The sequence below is a fragment of the Stigmatopora nigra genome, chromosome 3 (genome assembly GCF_051989575.1).
Source record: "Stigmatopora nigra isolate UIUO_SnigA chromosome 3, RoL_Snig_1.1, whole genome shotgun sequence".
Lineage (NCBI taxonomy): Eukaryota > Metazoa > Chordata > Actinopteri > Syngnathiformes > Syngnathidae > Stigmatopora > Stigmatopora nigra.
This window is the reverse complement of record NC_135510.1, coordinates 9,076,475-9,094,564: the sequence shown is the minus strand read 5'-3', so window position 1 is coordinate 9,094,564 and position 18,090 is coordinate 9,076,475. Positions and strand designations below refer to the sequence as shown.

The 18,090-nt window shown below is 40.1% G+C and overlaps 4 protein-coding genes across 6 annotated transcripts in view; 2 read left to right on the top strand and 2 right to left on the bottom strand.

The window, feature by feature from the left end:
* The first annotated feature begins 1,168 nt into the window (after positions 1 to 1,168).
* adma (adrenomedullin a) lies at positions 1,169 to 3,282 on the top strand. Of its 2 annotated transcripts, XM_077713289.1 has the most exons (4): positions 1,169 to 1,300; positions 1,856 to 1,959; positions 2,047 to 2,160; positions 2,245 to 3,282. In XM_077713289.1, the coding sequence occupies exons 2-4, from the start codon at positions 1,865 to 1,867 to the stop codon at positions 2,546 to 2,548; spliced, it is 513 nt and encodes a 170-aa protein (XP_077569415.1). In that variant the 5' UTR covers positions 1,169 to 1,300; positions 1,856 to 1,864; the 3' UTR covers positions 2,549 to 3,282. The 2 variants fall into 2 exon arrangements, with proteins under 2 accessions (XP_077569415.1, XP_077569414.1); XM_077713288.1 differs by having other exon boundaries at positions 2,047 to 3,282.
* A 3,995-nt stretch (positions 3,283 to 7,277) lies between these two features.
* ampd3a (adenosine monophosphate deaminase 3a) lies at positions 7,278 to 12,814 on the top strand. Its single transcript, XM_077713733.1, has 14 exons — positions 7,278 to 7,540; positions 7,678 to 7,864; positions 7,990 to 8,155; positions 8,235 to 8,454; positions 8,651 to 8,780; positions 9,046 to 9,240; positions 9,845 to 9,976; positions 10,136 to 10,299; positions 10,594 to 10,720; positions 10,797 to 10,960; positions 11,035 to 11,155; positions 11,516 to 11,689; positions 11,764 to 11,874; positions 11,944 to 12,814. Exons 1-14 carry the CDS (start codon positions 7,323 to 7,325, stop codon positions 12,115 to 12,117), a joined length of 2,283 nt encoding a protein of 760 aa, XP_077569859.1. The 5' UTR covers positions 7,278 to 7,322; the 3' UTR covers positions 12,118 to 12,814.
* On the bottom strand, positions 12,566 to 14,536 carry lyve1a (lymphatic vessel endothelial hyaluronic receptor 1a). The gene is made up of 5 exons (XM_077713734.1): positions 14,367 to 14,536; positions 14,128 to 14,305; positions 13,900 to 14,039; positions 12,974 to 13,223; positions 12,566 to 12,877 (listed from the first exon to the last, which is right to left on the bottom strand). The coding sequence occupies exons 1-5, from the start codon at positions 14,449 to 14,451 to the stop codon at positions 12,811 to 12,813; spliced, it is 720 nt and encodes a 239-aa protein (XP_077569860.1). The 5' UTR covers positions 14,452 to 14,536; the 3' UTR covers positions 12,566 to 12,810.
* A 651-nt stretch (positions 14,537 to 15,187) lies between these two features.
* The window catches only part of LOC144194515 (inositol 1,4,5-triphosphate receptor associated 1-like), a 13,807-nt gene continuing 10,904 nt past the window's right edge, over positions 15,188 to 18,090 (bottom strand). The window contains exons 18-20 of one of the 2 annotated variants that reach the window (XM_077713632.1): positions 17,373 to 17,495; positions 16,826 to 16,957; positions 15,188 to 16,714 (exon numbers count right to left, since the gene is read on the bottom strand). In XM_077713632.1, the coding sequence (XP_077569758.1) occupies positions 16,537 to 16,714; positions 16,826 to 16,957; positions 17,373 to 17,495 (433 nt within the window). In that variant the 3' untranslated portion in view covers positions 15,188 to 16,536. The remainder of the gene's footprint in view (positions 16,715 to 16,825; positions 16,958 to 17,372; positions 17,496 to 18,090) is intronic. The other variant, XM_077713633.1, reaches the window with a different exon arrangement.

The window sequence follows — 18,090 nt, the reverse complement described above, 5'->3', positions numbered from 1 at the left end:
ATAGTAGTTGGAGACGTCATTTAACAATTGCAATTGTTGACTTCCAATGAAAAGATGACTTAGGGGCAACTGTCATTACTGACACATGTGCTTGGTATTTATATGCTTTCATTCTTTTAAAAAAGACCCCAATCGAGTGACAAAAATAAAGCTTTAAATAGGAAACAGAGGGTTCTCTTTTTTACATACTAAACAAGATGATTTATGACTCTATTTATTTATAGAATTCCTGGAAGCGGATAAGTTAAATTTATGTGATATTGATAAAACATGTCGCAACACATTTCCCCCCCTTCGATTTGCAAAGTGAAAGGGAAATCTAAACTGAAAATTCCCGGCTACGATGCATAAAAGAAATTTATAGTACATGAGGACATTTAGGAATTTCCGCAATGTTAAAACTGTTTGTCATACAAAGATTTCAAAAATAATAATAATAACCATAAGGTATTCATCAGCCGAGTAATTGTGCATGTGTGCACATTTAGTATCTTTGTCTTTTTTTAATTATTATTTATATTTTACCATTTGAATTCAACTGTATACTGCTGCTGTTTTTATAAGAGCTTATATTTGACATTAATGTAATATAAATACATTATCAGCAATGCATCTTTATTGTATTCCATTCTATTAACACTTAAGTGATGGATTTGTGCGCATTTGCCAAAGCTTTTCTAAAAGCAACAAATCAGCCAATTATATCAAACATGCCTGAACAAATATTGCTCATGTATTTTTTTCTTCTCTTTTTAGTATAATTGTAAAATTCCACCTGGCTTTGTCAGCACGTTCAAATAAATCAAGGCATAAGGCGAGATATTTACCTCACATAAACAAATACCTTGAGTGTATTGGATTAACAATGAAGCATATTTACCCAGTTCAATAACTTGAACAATGACTTGAAAACTGTCAAATTTATCAAGCAGACGTGGAACTTCACTGTAGCAGGGAGTGGCACGCTACAGTGTAATTTTAAAATATGCATAGATTTAAAGCTGCATTTTAAAAAGGAACTTACTATGATTAAAAAAAAAATCCCCTTATGGAATAAATGTACTACAACTGTTTAAGTTTTTTTTTTTTTTTTGTGCTGCTGGGAGCCGGAGGGGGGGTGAAGGATGAGAGTCAGTCAATGAGTCCCTCCCACCTCGTGTATAAATGCTCCCAGTCTGGTGTGTGTAGCTATTAGCAGAGTGACACAGCTGCCTTACACGACCAGTGGCAATATTACCCAAACTTGTGGAATACTCGTCAGAAAAAAGGACAACTTTTGTTATCCAGGAGAAAATTACAGGTATTTTACCTTCTGTTTTCTTTGTCTTTGTTTTCTGAGGAGCTTCTTGTGATTGCTGTCCTCTCAGCTGATGGCTTTATCCTTGCTTTCTTTTTTTTTGAGGTCAGGGCACAAGTATACATATAGAGAAGGACAGGTTATCTGTCTGGTTATATAAGCAGTTCAGCTCTTAATGTGCATGTTTGCGTCTGTGGCAGAACTTCCAGCGAGGTGTGCACGGCTCGCAGCGTGCAATGATGACGGAGCATTTTAATTGCTTGTAAATTGCATTTCCGAGCTGCTGTTTTACTGTTAATGCGCCAAGTCTATTTTGGTCGCTTCTATTGGTGCGCAGTGTCCTTCACATTATTGGACAGAGGCCCAAAGCATGGTTGAAGGTTTACTTAACTGTAGGAAAATGTGACCCCAGCTTAACTTCTCAAATAAATGAATGATGAGTGCAAATAAGCCGGCTTTTGGACTCTTGTGCAAGCGTTACTATTTGACTGTAGTACAACAAGAGAGTATGAAATTGTCGCCAATGACTAACCGGGTTGCTGCCTTGCCTTTTTGCAGGAGGGAAAAATGAAAGTCATCTTCCAGGCCTTCCTCTATTGCTGCCTGGTGGCCACAGCGGCGCACTGTGTGGAATTTGAAGTCAACCCCAAGTTAAAAAAGAGGTGAGTGGCTTCCATCGTCTTCCAGACGACAGTTGTCCGTCCAATCTGCCTTTGAGACTAATGGATGTCTGCCCTCCCTCCTTCAAGGCTAAGCATATGGCTGGGGAGCAGACTCAGACGGGATCTGAGCAGCGGGTCTGTGAACGCTGAGCACTTTGTCAGGCAAGAGGACGGCAGGGGAGATGTGCTGCCACATTCCAGGTACGTGCCTTCTACCGGACGCTTTTGTCACCAAAATAAGCATCTCGGCTTAACCTTCTCCTCTTCCTCTTCTTCCTCCTCTAGCACCGAAACCAACGTGCGAAGCAAAAGGTCCAAAAATTCCGCCAACCAGTCCAGAAGGCAGGGTTGTGCTCTGGGGACTTGCTCAGTGCACGATCTGGCACACCGCCTGCACCTTCTCAATAATAAGCTGAAGATCGGCAGCGCACCTCAAGGCAAGATAAGCGCACACGGATACGGCCGCAGGCGTCGTGCCGTACCCGGGCGCGGACTCCAGCTGAGGTTGGAGCGAGGCCGTCTCAGGCCCGTTTGGAGCACCATAGACTCACAAGTCCACAAGCTCGAGGCTCTGCTGCGTCAAACATGAAGTGGACTTAGGCCAGATTGATCAGCGAAAAGCCAAAAAGCGAGTCTCAGATTTGCCGGGCATCGGACGGATCCATTCGTCCGGGTGCGACTGGCTGCACTGCACTGTTTTTTTTTTTTTTCTTGAGAGCTGGGCCTCGCCGCTCGTCGATGCAGAGCCAGAAAACGACTGCGAACAAAGACTGCAAACACTGGACGTAACGGCGCCCCTCGACCGCCGTTATCCGGGAACGCGATGAGCGTCGGTTTTGACCAAAGTGACTGGACTCATCCTCTGGTGTGGACTCTTAAAAGTGCTCTCCTGCGAGGATAAAAAGCTGCGAGCACTTTTCCAATTGGACTCTGATGCCAAACGGAGAGAAAGACGCTCACGTGGAACCGGTTTTGGGCACTGTAGAAAGGAAAAGAAATGCCTTGATCCATAATGGATTGAAATATACTTGAAGTTGTTATTTGTACAAAAACATGTGCAATCTATATTTTTATTGGAGATACTGTATTTGTATATAGGAATTCATTTATTTAATATTATATGTAGTTACATGAAAAATACACATAGAGCTATTTTTGTACAGAAAGGATTATATGGTATAAGGGGGCATTGTATTTGTCATTATTCAGTAATAGTGGGATGATTTGATATATATTACTATCTATTTGAAACAGTTGTTTATTTTATTTGTGTTCAAGCAATAATATTTTCATGTAATAAACATTTTGCAAAGCAAACCTTGACCTTGTCCAGACTTCCTTTTGCTCCCGGCTGCCGTAAATTCCAGCACGAGCGTCTATTGTCTGGAATGGAGCAAGACAGGCAGCACCTGGTCTCTGTTAAGTGATCTCTCATTAGAGTCTCCTCTCGTCTCACTACATTCCCTCACTTGTGACCTCCCACCTCCTTCTTTAAGAAAGGGCAGACGGGGCGCGAGCCGCATTCCTGCTTGATTCAGGTCGTAAGGATTTGTCCACTAAGCTGTCTGTCTTGCTCCATCTTGATTTGGGTTCATTGGGAAAAGATGCTTGGAACAGAAGGAGAAGGATGTGCTAGTGTGACGGGTGGCTCTGACATTCCCGCTGCAGCATATTGCTCGTCGTTCCGTTCGGATTCCAGCGGCCAAAGAGTGCAGATATCATTTGTCATTGGCTTTCACGGATTTGTGGCGTTCCAGACTCTGAGGGGATGGCCAAAAATGGTTCCACTGGGGGCCTCACTGCAAAATGGAATGAAGAGGATGGACATATCACCTTGTGATCGGGAAACATCCAAAAAACAAGTCAATAAACTGAAGCGGTAGCATTTTTGGAGGGTTTGAAAAAGCAAAAATGACTACAAAAAATGTATTTGGAAGACTTAAATTCCTGCCATTGAAAACTATAAAATCAATGACGGAAAATTCCCAGCAAGCAGACTGCTATTTTTATTGTTCAGATGACAGTATATTAAATATTTGGCTCCTATTGATAGTGATACACCGTCCAATCCATAAATGATAAATTGGAGGTCTAGCACTGTCATCACTTTGTAAAATGGCTTTAGCAATTATACTGCTAGGGTACAAGATACTACGCGGAACGGTTCAATGGTGGTTAATCAATGGCAATGATTCCTTGGAGAAATTGTCTTATTAATACCATCCTATTAACATTACTGCCAAATCAATTATGTATCTGTCAATTAGAGTCACACTTGCAAACCATTCCACTGACACATAACTTCCAGCAGATGTCAGCAATGCACCATTTTAGACATGAAATCATGAACAGATATTGCTAGACATCAAACTGTTTTTTCAATATTCATATTTTTACTCACGAGAAAAGAAACCTTACTCATTTTCTTAGTATATCTGCTGTTTACATAACCATCAAAAAAATATTATGTGGGACTTCTGGGTTTACCTTAGAAAACTAGATAAGATTGGTGTTGTTTTCCAAGGTCAAATAAAAATAAAAATTTTAGGTTGACAGGAATTTTGCAAAGAAGACTGCTATGTGTTAAAATGTGTCATTTATTAACAACTTAAAAAAGGTAGAGTCTTGAAATAAAGTTTCAACAAACAAAACAAAAGTATTGCAATATCATGGCGGAGAGTTGCCCACCAGGTTTATAAAGCCGTGAGCAGGGCTGTGACTCGAAAGCGAATAAATTGCAAAAAAATCTGTTTTTGAATCTTTCCCCACCACTAACGGCGATAGATATCCAATGCATTTGAACTGGGATCACTACAATCCCTCCCAGTTTAAACGTATTGGACCTCTACCGTCGCCAATGGCACTGAATCTCGATAAATCACTGCATTCCTTCCTAGTTCACTGCTCATTAGTCAAGTTGCAGGGGTCACACATATAGACAACAACTAATGATGTGCCTAAAGTAAAAGTTGAAACCCATTTCGTAACAGTTGCATGTCTGTCGAGTTTGAAAACATCTGCAGAAGATGTTCTTTAAAATCGAAAAGTGAAGATGGATGATTTCCCACCCCCCTAGTGAGTGACCTATTTACACATCAATTAGGTATTCTCTATTGCCATCTAGTGTGTCAATCACGTAACAGCACACGAATCGTACAGTCTATCATTTTAAACTTTATGAATTAGCAGCAGTAACCAGTGTGTCGCGTGTGAAAAGTATCCGTGTTAAGGTGAACCAGGATTAGACGCAATTAAGATGGATGTGGCCCAGTCACTGTACTCTAATTATGTACGGTTAAGTAAGCCAATGAGCCGATGACGCCACAGCGGTGACCAAACCACTCAAAAACTGATTAGTGCTGGTCAAGAGAGAACAATTCAGATTAGTCATGACTGTGCACGACTATGGGGGAGGAGAGGAACAATGTAGAATAATTTGTGCCCCCCTCTGATGTCCATTAAGGCGATACAGGCTCAAAGTTGGTATACTTGAAAAGCAACTCTAAAAGTACACTAATAACATAGATTGAGGGGATTAGCCTCGTAATCTATACACTGCTTGGCTAAATCGGGGACTGCAGGCCCTCAGTTGCTCCCTAGCAGGAAAACCACGGTTTAACGTCTGATATGTTGTTTCGTTAGTCCTTAAGGGGGAAGTCATTGAGTTCCATTGGATCCAATTTGAATGAATGGGTCAGATCATTACTGTTAAATATTGAAAAAATAATCTCATAATAAAAGAAACTATTATATAATCTTAATTTAGAGTGCCAGAGCAGCCTACCACGCCAAGGATAGGAAATGAAACCAGAATACCCGGAGAAAACCCACACAAGCCCGGCAAGAAAATACAAACTCCACACAAGAAGTTTCCGAACACACCCTGAATAAAACCCTCAATCTCAGAACTGTGCACTAAGAAAACCATGAGGTTCAGATATTGTTTCTTATATAAATCGGAGGAGTGTAACCATGTATCAACTGGTTTAACCACAATACAAATTGCTGAATTGCAAAAGCAAACCCCCATGAACCTGACAGATGGGGGTATACCTGTCACATTCATATTCTTGCATTAGGATGTAGCAATGAAGGAGTTAAGGATGGACTGCCATGGACTTGTAGGGCGGCATGAGAGATATTAAATATTACACTAAGGCGTGGGTTGGGGTTTCTCCAAAAGGAACATGACTGCTGTGTAGAAACACTTCTGAATCTGAAGCGGTGAGTGAACTGATTTAAAAATAAGAAAATTGGCGGTTGCGGATGTTGACAAATATCTTGCCGACTGCTTTGTGATGCTGCATGCACAGTGCAAATAGAAACTGTACCATGACGTGATGAATGACTGAAGGGATTGAATTTAGTACAAAAACAGTTATAATGTTTTCTGACCCACATACCTCAAAATAGAATTATTGAAAAATAAAATTAAACTACAAATATATTACTAGTATTATATTATATTCAAGATTTGAATAGATTAGACTCAAGATTGAAATGTAGTATGTAAAATGTTAAATATTGCTTTAAAAATGACAAGATAATCGACAGTTGTGAATTTTCAAGTGATTTCTGATCTATTTGCTTTCTTTTTTCATGTTCACTGACTGGAACTCTTGTACAATTCAATCATATCTCAAACTATAAACAAATTCTGACTTCAAATATACACTCTCAATGTCTATGTAAGCAATTAACTAGTCCAGGTTTTACTTTCATTTTATCTTTGCCTGGGCCGAATTCCATTCCATGAAAAATCAATGGCAAAATGGATATTACTTTCAAGTGGCCCTATTATTCCAGCCTAGGATGTTTTATAACGCACTATGATATCAAGCTGCCCCCTTCTGCCTTGAAACTAGAATGCAAGAACAACTCTCCAACAATTAAAGTGTACCATTCAAAGTAATAAGTCAAGAAGGTACAATGAAGTATTTGCATTGCTGCTACTAAGAAAGCAAATATGAGTAGAGGTAATGTTGATCTCAAAGCAACAAGTTTGTCTTTGGATAGAAGAAAAGAAGCACCAAGCTCATGTAATTAGCTGAATAATTTAAAAGGTCTCCATTTGCAGATCAATAAAACATATCACATTTCTGCGTAATGCCCCACAGTAGCGTGCACTTTTTGTCCGGAAAGAGGATGGCAATTAAGCTTCCTGGAAGTGCCCTGACTCGTTTAAATGACTAAATAACAACATTAAGCCAGGGCCGTCTCTCCTATTGCAGCCATGTTACGTCCACGTCAATGTCCTCACTACACACAAGTGACGATGTGTTTATTTCCAAAACAGTTGGATGAGAACGCGCATTCATTTCTGAGCGCGCTTCTTCGACTCTGGCTTTTTCCAAAGAGCAGCCATGCCTCGCCAATTCCCTAAGGTCACCATAAGTGAGGCTGAAGAGAGTCAACTTTTGGTGGAAAAAGTCTACGCGTCGGCCCTGAAAGAAGAGGACCAGAAGGATGTCTTGTCCATGTTCTCGGTTCCCGAGGACTGCCCCATCAGCCTGCAGGAAGCCAAAGAACACGAGCTGATGAAGGAGCTGGCTGAACAGCGATCTGAGGAGAGTACCAAAAGGTGGATACAATGGACACTCAAGGCGTCCATTGGCGTTAAAAATGCATTTTGGAAAATTCAAATGTGTTGAAAGGCTATCGTTGCCAATGCCTGCAAAGGAGTTCATTATGTTGGATGTATATGATTCCCTTTTACAGGCGCAAAAGCTTAAAAATGATTCGTTCCCAGTCCATGTCCATGCAGATCTCGGGAAATCCAGACTGGGCATGGCCACGACCTCCTACGCCATACGTGTCTCCGAGCTCCAGCTCGCTCTGCTCTTCTATGCCAGAATACTGCCCTGATTACCAAAGGGTCACAATTAGTGGGGATTACTGTGCAGGAGTGAGTACGTCTTGATTTTTACATGGATTATTTCGACATGAGGGCTAGTCCATAAATAACTGCTTATCTATGGATGACTCCTTACTGATCAAATATTATCCATATTATGGTGTTACTTGATTCAGATCACTGTGGAAGACTACGAGCAAGCGGCTAAAAGTCTTCTGAAGGCTTTGCTGATTCGTGAGAAGTACTCCAAATTGGCCTATCACAGATTCTGCAGAAGCACAGCGCGATACCTTCACAAGGCTGAAAACGTCAGATGGTGTGAAGACGACGAAGTTCAACCGGGTTTGAAGATACTGCACTTGTTTGAAAAAGACCACTATGCCAATCGCTGGAAGATGTCAACTCAATCTTCCGTCAATAGATATGTGCCCTTGCCCAACGGAAGAGGAGGATCCGTACAGTATGGAAAACATCCCCGAGAACCTGACCTGTGAACTGAAGTTAAAAGACGGGATCGTGCACGTGTACGACAGTGCCGAGGATCTCCGAGAAAAGCGTCCGCATGACCTTCCTTATCCTGATCTGGAGACTTTTGCAGTAGATCTCGGTCACGTGCTGGCCATGATTGCAGACGGACCCACGTAAGTTGACACAACAAAATGATGACTATCATGTGCTGGTGTCAGTAAAGGGGCAACTCATTCTCATGCTATTGTTTGTGTTATCCCTGAGTTGTTGTTGTTGTTACTTTTAGTATTGGTACGTGATAGTCCTGTGGTTGTTTGTGAATGGTATCCTGTGGGTTAAATTCCTATCTAATTATTTTGTGATTTTTAGGAAAACTTACTGTCACAGGCGCCTGAATTTCTTGAGTTCCAAATTCCACCTCCACGAAATGCTCAACGAGATGGCGGAACTCAAGGAACTGAAAAGTGTGCCTCATCGAGATTTCTACAACGTCAGAAAGGTAGATGTAACCATTATATACACACAAAACAAGTGGTAAAGTAGCTAAAAAATAGGCACACACTCTTGCAGTGTACCTCTTCTATCTCTCCAAATGTCTTTCTCCATTAAAAAAAAGCTGACAACTGCTAATTTGTCTATTTCTGGGAAATATTGGCTTTTATCCATTATTAAACATTGGAAACAAATTTGGAACGTTAATAAATAAGATTATTTTCACTGGCCTGCACTTGACGATGATGTCTATTCCTTTATGTTGAACATAGGTGGACACGCACATTCATGCAGCTGCATGCATGTCTCAGAAGCATCTACTGACGTTCATACAGGAAACTTACAAGAGTGATTCGGACCGCGTGGTCATGGAAAATGCTGGGCGAGAAATAACTCTTGAAGAGGTTTTCCAAAGCCTCAATTTGGACCCCTACGACCTCACAGTGGACTCCCTGGATGTACATGCTGTAAGATTGCATTGTCTAACATCGATGTATGGTTCATTGCAGCATGAGAGGACATTATAGAAAATTAAACAAAAAAAATGATAATGAATAAAACTACAAAAATGAAGAGAAAAGTGACAGATCGAGCGACCAAATAGGCCTAAACCCAAAGAATAGCACCTAAAAAGTTCAATTTTCAAGAGTCCCATCCCTTAATTGCCCTAATTGAATCTCAATTAAAACAACTGAAAGGAAATTTCTCTAGTTTAATCCAGTTGGTTTAGTCAGATTATCCCTTAGTTAGCATTAGTTGCTCAGTAAAGTTTTATATACTACTACTCCTGGGAAAAAATATATATTATTGGTCTGGATTTGCAACACTGATGCCTAATATTGCTAATATATCAAACAAATCATGTAACAAAAATGTCCCTACGATCTGCTAAATAAGATAAATAAAACTTTGATCGTTTCATACCGATTATTAAGGATTATATAGCTTAAAACCAAAAAACCTACATCTTATTTTTCAAGAATTTTGAAGCCAAAGTGTCCTACAATTGACTGTAATGACACATATGATCATTAAACTGAGCACACAAGATTGCTAATATCTTCTCTACAGGGAAGGCACACGTTTCATCGCTTTGATAAATTCAATTCCAAGTATAATCCAGTTGGAGCCAGTGAACTCCGGGAAATCTTTTTGAAAACAGACAACCTTCTCAATGGCGAGTATTTTGCCCGCATCATCAAGGTAAATATGCCAATAGTTGGCAGGATCTTGGCGGTATTCCTTATGTTTTTATGTTTTTCATGACTATTTTAGTGATCTTGGGACATTTCAGTGGGAAGAGTCATGAGCACTAATAGACTGTGATGATAAAAAGCTGTTCTACTCACATTCTTTTTCCAGGAAGTAGCTCACGACTTGGAGGAAAGTAAATACCAGCATGCCGAGCCTCGCTTGTCCATCTACGGACGCGATCCAGAAGAGTGGCACAGCCTGGCCAAGTGGTTTATTCTGCACAAAGTACACTCTCCAAACATGAGATGGGTCATTCAAGTGCCTAGAATATAGTGAGTCGTAACTTCTTGAATGCCTCGCATTCTTTAAAGTCAAAAGTTTACAGTCGATAGTCGTGCAATGGGAAAACTTTGATAAATATCTGGGAAATCTGTGGTGTAAATTAACATTTAGCATCTAACCAAAGACAGTCGAAAGAAATTCTGATTTGTGAACTGTCGGATTCATCCTTGGGCGTAATTTCTATGCATTTATATACTAGGCACACCACCATTTATGGTAGCTCTAATGTCAATAAATGTATTAGATGCTTCTTAAGCCAGTAGTCTGAACTCAATGTGTTTCAGTGACATTTTTAGGTCCAAGAAGCTGGTGCCTAATTTTGCCAAGATGCTTGAGAATATATTCCTTCCCCTTTTTGAGGCAACCATCCATCCTCAAACCCACAAAGAGCTTCACGTGTTCCTCAAATATGTAAGGTGGGCCGCGTGTTATCATTGAAATGAATTTACACCCACTAATTATTAACAGGAAAGAAATCCGCTCACAGGTATCGGGCTTTGACAGCGTCGATGACGAGTCCAAGCACAGCGATCACATGTTCTCATTTCGGAGTCCAAAGCCGGAGCAGTGGACGGGAGACGACAACCCTCCGTATAGCTACTACCTCTTCCACATGTATGCCAACATCATGGTCCTCAACAACCTGAGAAAGTGAGCTCTCGTTCTGTCGCTGTCTCGTCAACATACCTTGGCATTCTCCAGTCTTCACTCCATGTGGTTGGTAGGGAACGCGGCCTCAGCACCTTCCAGTTCCGCCCACACTGTGGAGAAGCAGGATCCGTCACTCATCTGGTGTCGGCCTTCTTGACAGCAGATAACATCTCACATGGGCTCAACCTGAAGAAGGTACAGTAATCCCTCGAATATCGCAGTTAATGTAGACCGGACATAATCGAAAAATCACAAACTAGTATCACCCCTATTATAACTATACCTTTTTTTCCCAGTGCTGACTCCTAATAGCGAGCGGAAAACAGGGGAGTGGCTTACGCTTGCGAGTTTGAGCGTGGATTTTAAAATTTTTATGAACTTTAAAAAAAAATGATCGCAGAAAAAAAATTGCAAAGACATGAATTTGCGAATAGCGAAGTTACAATAATCGAGGGAAGACTGCACTTAACACGGAATTCAATGCCTGAAATGAGATGAATGGAGTACATCTAACAGTTAAGTATTATACATTTTTCTTGTATTCCTCACTTGTAGAGCCCAGTGCTTCAGTATTTATACTACCTGGCTCAAGTACCCATTGCCATGTCACCGTTAAGCAACAACAGCCTGTTCTTGGAATACTCGAAGAACCCTCTGCGAGAGTTCCTGCACAAAGGACTCTGCGTGTCTCTGTCTACAGATGACCCCATGCAGTTTCACTACACCAAGGTAACATTGTACTTCAGTGGCGACTTAACTAGATAGAGATCAACTACCCCTAAGATGATACTTTCGGGTGGTAGGAGCCTCTGATGGAGGAATACGCAATAGCGGCTCAACTTTGGAAGCTCAGCACTTGTGATGTGTGTGAAATAGCAAGAAACAGCGTGGTGCAATGCGGACTCTCTGACCAGGTAACGTGTCATCTTTTGACTCTGTGAAGCTTTGAAAAATTCTGGGAGAAACATTGATGTAATATGCAGGACAAGAAGCACTTTTTGGGGGTCAACTATCTCAAAGACGGACCCGAGGGAAATGACATCCGTCGCACTAACGTGGCGCAGATTCGCATGGCCTACCGGCATGAAACTTTATGCAACGAACTCAGTTTCCTCGTGGACGCGGTCAAGTCGGAAGCAATGAATTCTGTTGTGTAAATAAATAAGATAAAAAGTTACAAAAATATTAAATATGTGATGTCACTTTGACATGAATATTCAAACACTCCAGATTTTTCTCTCATTCGGACTATAAAATTCCCCAAATCTTGAAAGTATATGTGATCTGTTTTGGAATATCCTTATGAATTAGAATTTAAAATACATTTTGAAATCCCTGCTTTTAAAGAAAAAATCTGATTCCAATCGTCTATTTAACAAATACAAGTATTTAAATTTGGCCCTTGCATCCTTTGACTCTTTTAAAAGTAGCCGTCAGAGAAAAAAGTTTGGACACTACTGTCTTACATGATTCATATGTTCACTGGATTAAAGAAATGGAAATAATCCTAAAAGCAACTCTACATATTTATCATTGTATGAATTTCATTTTCACTTCAATCTGTATTGCACGATGAGCGAGGACTGTTAACACTAGTATGGACAATTTCACACACACAAATGACTTTAGTTGTTTAACCAAGTCTCCATTATTTGCATGCATTTCCACCAAGTGAAAAATAAAAAAAGATGCAATGAAAATGAATGTGATTGTTATGTTCAGGCTAGATACAGTACATCCTTTACAGTGGTCACATTTACCAAAAGGTTCAAAACAATACCCTGGTTGCAAAAAGACGTGAATGATGTGTATAAATTGAAATCAGACAAATAAAAACTTGAAGCTGTCATTTAAGTCTTGACCTCAATAACGTCTCCGAGTTCTTGACTCACGTCAGCTCTCTGGAAGCGCCTTTTCCTGTTCATAAAAACACATGTTTGGAGAAAAGTTACTGACATGAATGGCAAATAATAATTATAATAATAATCTGTGTTCCAAGAGAGGACAACTTACATTTTCATGTATGCAAGCACAGCTATCGCGACGAGAAGAACGGCACAAGCGGAGGTGATGAGCACCACTTTCCCTCTTCCAGAGCTCGGTTCGTCGCCAGCTTGACGGGCAAATTTGACTCCCTCCAGGTTGTCAAGCATTGTGAGGTCAGAGGTCAAAGATAGGTCGACGACAACCAGGCTGGGAGTTGGATTTGGGCTCTCAGAGGGAATCAGTGCTGGCATTTCCCCCTCTGCTGGTTCCGTGTAATCTGTGGATGAAAAAAAACACACACAATGTAGTACTAGTATTTTGTTTATGCTTCTAGTATACATAATTATATTGTTGCTGTTATTGTTTTTTTTTTTTTTTTTTGCTCTCATGGAGGATGGTCTTATTTTGCCTTTTTGAGATGGTCTACGATACTCAGATCACCAAGCAGACAAAAATGTAATTATGAGATAGTGGAATCCTGCATTTCAAAAAGGAAAAGTTGATTTGTGATAGTGACCAGAACAGCAAAATAGCATGAAAGTATGATTCTGGAGTATTTGCACATTCATTGGATTGTGAAAAATCCTATTTTATATAAAGTATTTGTAAAATATCATCAAGGAAACCATAAAAAATATCTGTTTAAGTTTTTGCTATTATTTTTTTCCCAAACCAAATAATTAAAATTGCAACTACTTAGTGATCACCAAAACCACAAACATGTTGCTAAATGTTGTAAATATACTAGTCACCTGATGTCAAAAGTTATTTATTTAAATTCCTTAACAGACAAAAATATTTTGTTGATGAATGTCAGCATGGCAGATTTTGACAATAAAGAAAGCTTTTTCAATGAGAAATGTGTTTATAATTTATGCTAACATATTAGATATTTGAATTTTAACTTTTCCCTCATTCTGCTTTCTCATATGAATGAGCCAAACTTTTCTTACCTGATTGATTAAAACAAAACACATCAAACTTTTTGTCCAGCGGGGCTCGCCACGGAAGCAAGCCGACTTTGTTTTGGCCACAGTTCATAAGCGGCAGGATGCGGGGGATGACAGCATAATGCTCATCAATCCATCCAAACCTGTCAGAGAAAACAAAATCAAATCAAGATAAATGCCTTCCTTTTTTGGGGGGGTCTGATCTGCCTTTCAGCGCATTTTGGTCTTTACCTGCATGTTTCTAAGCCTCTATTGAGGGCTTCGTTGACCTGATCTTTGGAGGCGAGGCTGAGCTCGAGTTTAGTGCAAAGATCTCGCGCTTCCGTTATGTTGAAGCCGTACTCGGTCTTGTTTTGGTCGTTCAGAACACTCAGTTGGTTGACTCCGGCAATGCTTTTTGCTGGGAACACTGTCAACGGCAAACATAGTTAAAGCTTTGCAAACGCAACGAAGCAACGACATAGCTGTACCTTGAAGTCTGAGTGTGACGATCTCCTGAGAGAAGACCGTGGCGATAGACAGCGCTACAGTGACACAAAGGAAAACAGTCCTCATGGCTTCTGACGGTCAGGAGAAAGGAAGAGACCTGAGGTGGACAGTGGTCTGCGCCGGCGTTAAATAGAGGCGATTTGCTCTCATTGGGCTGCGTGTGCTCGATGTCCTTTGCCAGAAAAGAAAGGAAAGGGAAGAGGAAAGTCGGGTCAAAAGCAGCAAGGCCCACGAGACCACCAGAGTAAAGATATGCAGAGTACGCTGAAGTTCAATGGCAGGAAGAAAAAAAATCAAAGTGAATTTAGGAGTGTGTTTGGATAGGGCTTTTTGGCACATCTTTAGTTAGGCTGAATTGAATTACTGATGATCTTTCGTTGTCTTTGTCTATATTACTGCTATTTCAAGTCTTCTTCTTTCCTGTCTTGCGTTCTTCGATCTCGTGAGTTGAGTTTAATCCAAAGAACATAAATCAGGACCAACTGAGCGTCAGTGACTTCAAATCTCGCACATTTCCAACCAAATTTGCTTATTTCACAATTTGGAGTCAAGATTAATCGATAAATTGATTCTATAACTTCAACATTTCATTACCCCTGCATTTTCTTTCCTCAACAGTCCTCAGTTTTCCATTGTTTGAGTCATGAATTAATCAAGTGACCCTGCCATTTTATAGAATGTTATCTTCCAGAGGACACCATGGCCAAGCACAATAACATCCTGCAGCGTCAGCTGCTCAGTGCACGAACAATACTTACTGTGTACATGTATGGACTTTAAGAGAAAAAAAAAAGATTCTGGGTTGAATTCACAAACCTTTATTTCAAGGTGAAGTGACAAAGCAAATCCCTGCACAGTTGAGACCACAAGCAGACATGCGTGTAGATTAAAAAAATAAACCCAAATACAGCGTGCAACATCTGCAACAAAGACACAATGCAATATGGCACAAAATGGCCAATAGAAATGACTGCAGGGGTGTCCAAAATATGGTCCGTGGGCTAACTGTCAGATGAAAATTTCATTGACTATGGCCTGCACAAGAAGCTTGAGTTCAGCCAATATGCTGTTGCACTTCTCAGCTTCAATGTGTAATTTTTTTGCAATATAAATATGCTTCTGGAATATTACATTGTTTCTAGCTCTTAAATCATTTACGGCTATTGACAGTCAAATTCATTTCGATTGGGAAGGCTGCCATTGAGATATTATGTTTACTGGCATTGATGGCTATAGACGTCCAATCAGGTGCGACGAAGGGGCTGGCAGTGACCTTACGATCATTTGCTGAGTCAATACTTAAAAATAATGATAGATAAATAAATACATTCTTTAATATCTTTTTCGCTCTGAACATGACGTGATTAGATCGGGAACTAACATACATAAATATAAGTGCTATAGGTTATACTGTATATCGTCCTGTTTAACGAATTAAAATGTTAGGATTTCAAGTTGGGCTTTCTATCCCTAGAATTTTTAAACATTTCGACACCCCTGAACTACGATGTATACCTAAAAAATCAAACACAATCTTGTTGACTGCTAAGTTACACATTTGTCAAAGCATTTATACTTGAGAAAATAGTCAAATGATGGCTTAAGGTTCAAACTACATCCAAGATTAAAAGCAAAGTCAACAGCTTTAGAAAAATGTAAAACAAACTCACCCATTGAAGACAATGAGGGTGCCGGAAGAGAAAGGGATGAGAGTCGAGTTCAAAAGATAGCGATGGAATTAATAAGTGCTGTGTAGTCATAAAAGGTGGCTTTTACACTATTGTCACATCTTCTAGGTAGATTTCTTCAAGTCGTATGTGAAGTAAAATTGTGATTGAACCCTAAATTGTACCTCTTTTGAGGCATTCAAAATTCTACTGTGCTTAAAAATATAGTTGTATTTGATAATCTTTGAATGCACATTATATAAATCACCAAAACAATATGTTCTATAGCTTAACTATGCACCATCGAGTAATAACTCAACTGACTTCCTATCTAAACTGCCAAATGTATTATATTCACATGTCCTAAAATTGTATTTGCTCCCTAAGTAGAAGTGAACAAGCAATAACTGAAGCAACTTTTATACAGAAAGCCTTATTTGTTAAAATGGTCTGAGTCAGAAACCGGAATAAAGTGCTCGTGTTCTCATGTGTCGTCGTCACGCTTGCTGTAGAAGCCAGAAAAGAAAGTGAAAATGCTGAAAAACAGACACACGAGCAGAAAAACCAGCAGCACGATCCAGAGACGCCGTTTGCTCCATGAAATCTTGGGGCAAATGCGACAAAGAAGAACCAGGACCTCCTGCATCCCTCTGTAACGATAACTACTTTTTCTTAGCAACGTCAAACATTTGTAAGAAAGGATTTGCCAATTGACATGCTGCAAAATCGAACATATCAATAGTATCTCCTTCCGTGTACTGTTTGTGACCTACCGATTTGTCTTTATTTTCGTTCCACTTTCTTCATCCCCTATTTTTGTTTCTAGCATCGGATCTGGAATTTCCTTCTCCTTTTCAAGGTTTTCCTCCTGGCTTGCTTTGTTTTGCTTCAGTCCTTCTTGGTAGCTAAAGAGAAAATATACATTTTTACAATTAGGGAGTTTAAACAGCCTACAGTACTAGCTGGCAAAATACGACTTTAAAAAAAATCTGAGTAATCTGTATCTACAAAACAAATTCCCAAATATAATTTAACCTATCAAGTCCCTCTTTTTAGCGAGTCTATGACAAAAACACTCTTTAAAATTTTTAAAATTGCCTTCTTGAAGCTGCCTTAAATGCAGATGGGAGTGTGTGGCTCATAATGGATTCTAGAAGAGTCCTTAAGTGAAGGACTATCCTAAATTCATGAGGACATAAGGCGACCATTCATACTCCATGTATATATGACATCTATAATTATTGCGTGTGTTGAACAGTCATCATTGCGGTCGTGTTTAGTTATCGCGGGAGGTGCAAGTGCATGTAGAAAAGACCTCACCCTTTATTGTACGCCTCTTCCTCAATCTTTGCCTTGAGCTCTGCCCTGATTTCCGCTCTGATCTCTTCCATGTTGACGGCGCTCTTGGCCGGCTCGCTTTCCGGCTCCGACACTTTCTTTTTACTGCATTGTTTGGCAAAAGAAAGCACAGTTAGGATTTGCACGTCGGCTACCAAGCGGCAATCGTTCCGAGAGTGCGACTGTCCCAATATGATGAAGAGCAATGATGGCACAGATGAATCTGCAAAAATACAAAAGACTTAAAGAAGATGAACTTTTTTTGCCATTTTGGTAAAGCAATCCAGTTTTACAACATTCAAGCTTCTAAATGGGAGCATTGTTTTGTTTTTTCTCTTCACTTTTTCCTAAACTCAGCTTTGCCTGTAACCAGGATACAACTGAAGCACTGAGTCTGGACTTGGTCAAAACTGTGTTTAGATTACAAGCCTGGAGAGCAACATCAAGTGACGTTTGATGATATTATTCCGTTCATTTCCACATTTCTCAAGCTTTGCCGCACTCAAACACAACCTCTAGGTCACGCAAACAAGATAAAAGTTCCCACTGTGACATTAAATGCTTTTTCAGGCATTTTTTGTCCATTGTTTGGAAGACCGATTGGTGACCTCGGCACTAAACCCTTGTTATGTGCACATACAGGGTGTGTGTGTGTGTGTGTGTGTGTGTGTGTGTGTGTGTGTGTGTGTGTTCGCATTTA

Bases quoted from the DNA above. Each gene is read 5' to 3' on its own strand.
- adma (XM_077713288.1), top strand. From the start codon at position 1,865: ATGAAAGTCATCTTCCAGGCCTTCCTCTATTGCTGCCTGGTGGCCACA. The intron at 1,960-2,046 runs GTGAGTGGCTTC...CCCTCCTTCAAG, and splicing joins AACCCCAAGTTAAAAAAGAG to GCTAAGCATATGGCTGGGGA.
- ampd3a (XM_077713733.1), top strand. From the start codon at position 7,323: ATGCCTCGCCAATTCCCTAAGGTCACCATAAGTGAGGCTGAAGAGAGT. The intron at 10,721-10,796 runs GTAAGGTGGGCC...ATCCGCTCACAG, and splicing joins TTCACGTGTTCCTCAAATAT to GTATCGGGCTTTGACAGCGT. The intron at 11,690-11,763 runs GTAACATTGTAC...TTCGGGTGGTAG, and splicing joins TGCAGTTTCACTACACCAAG to GAGCCTCTGATGGAGGAATA.
- lyve1a (XM_077713734.1), bottom strand. From the start codon at position 14,451: ATGAGGACTGTTTTCCTTTGTGTCACTGTAGCGCTGTCTATCGCCACG. The intron at 14,040-14,127 runs GTAAAGACCAAA...TTTCTCTGACAG, and splicing joins AGAGGCTTAGAAACATGCAG to GTTTGGATGGATTGATGAGC. The intron at 12,878-12,973 runs GTAAGTTGTCCT...TTTTATGAACAG, and splicing joins GTGCTTGCATACATGAAAAT to GAAAAGGCGCTTCCAGAGAG.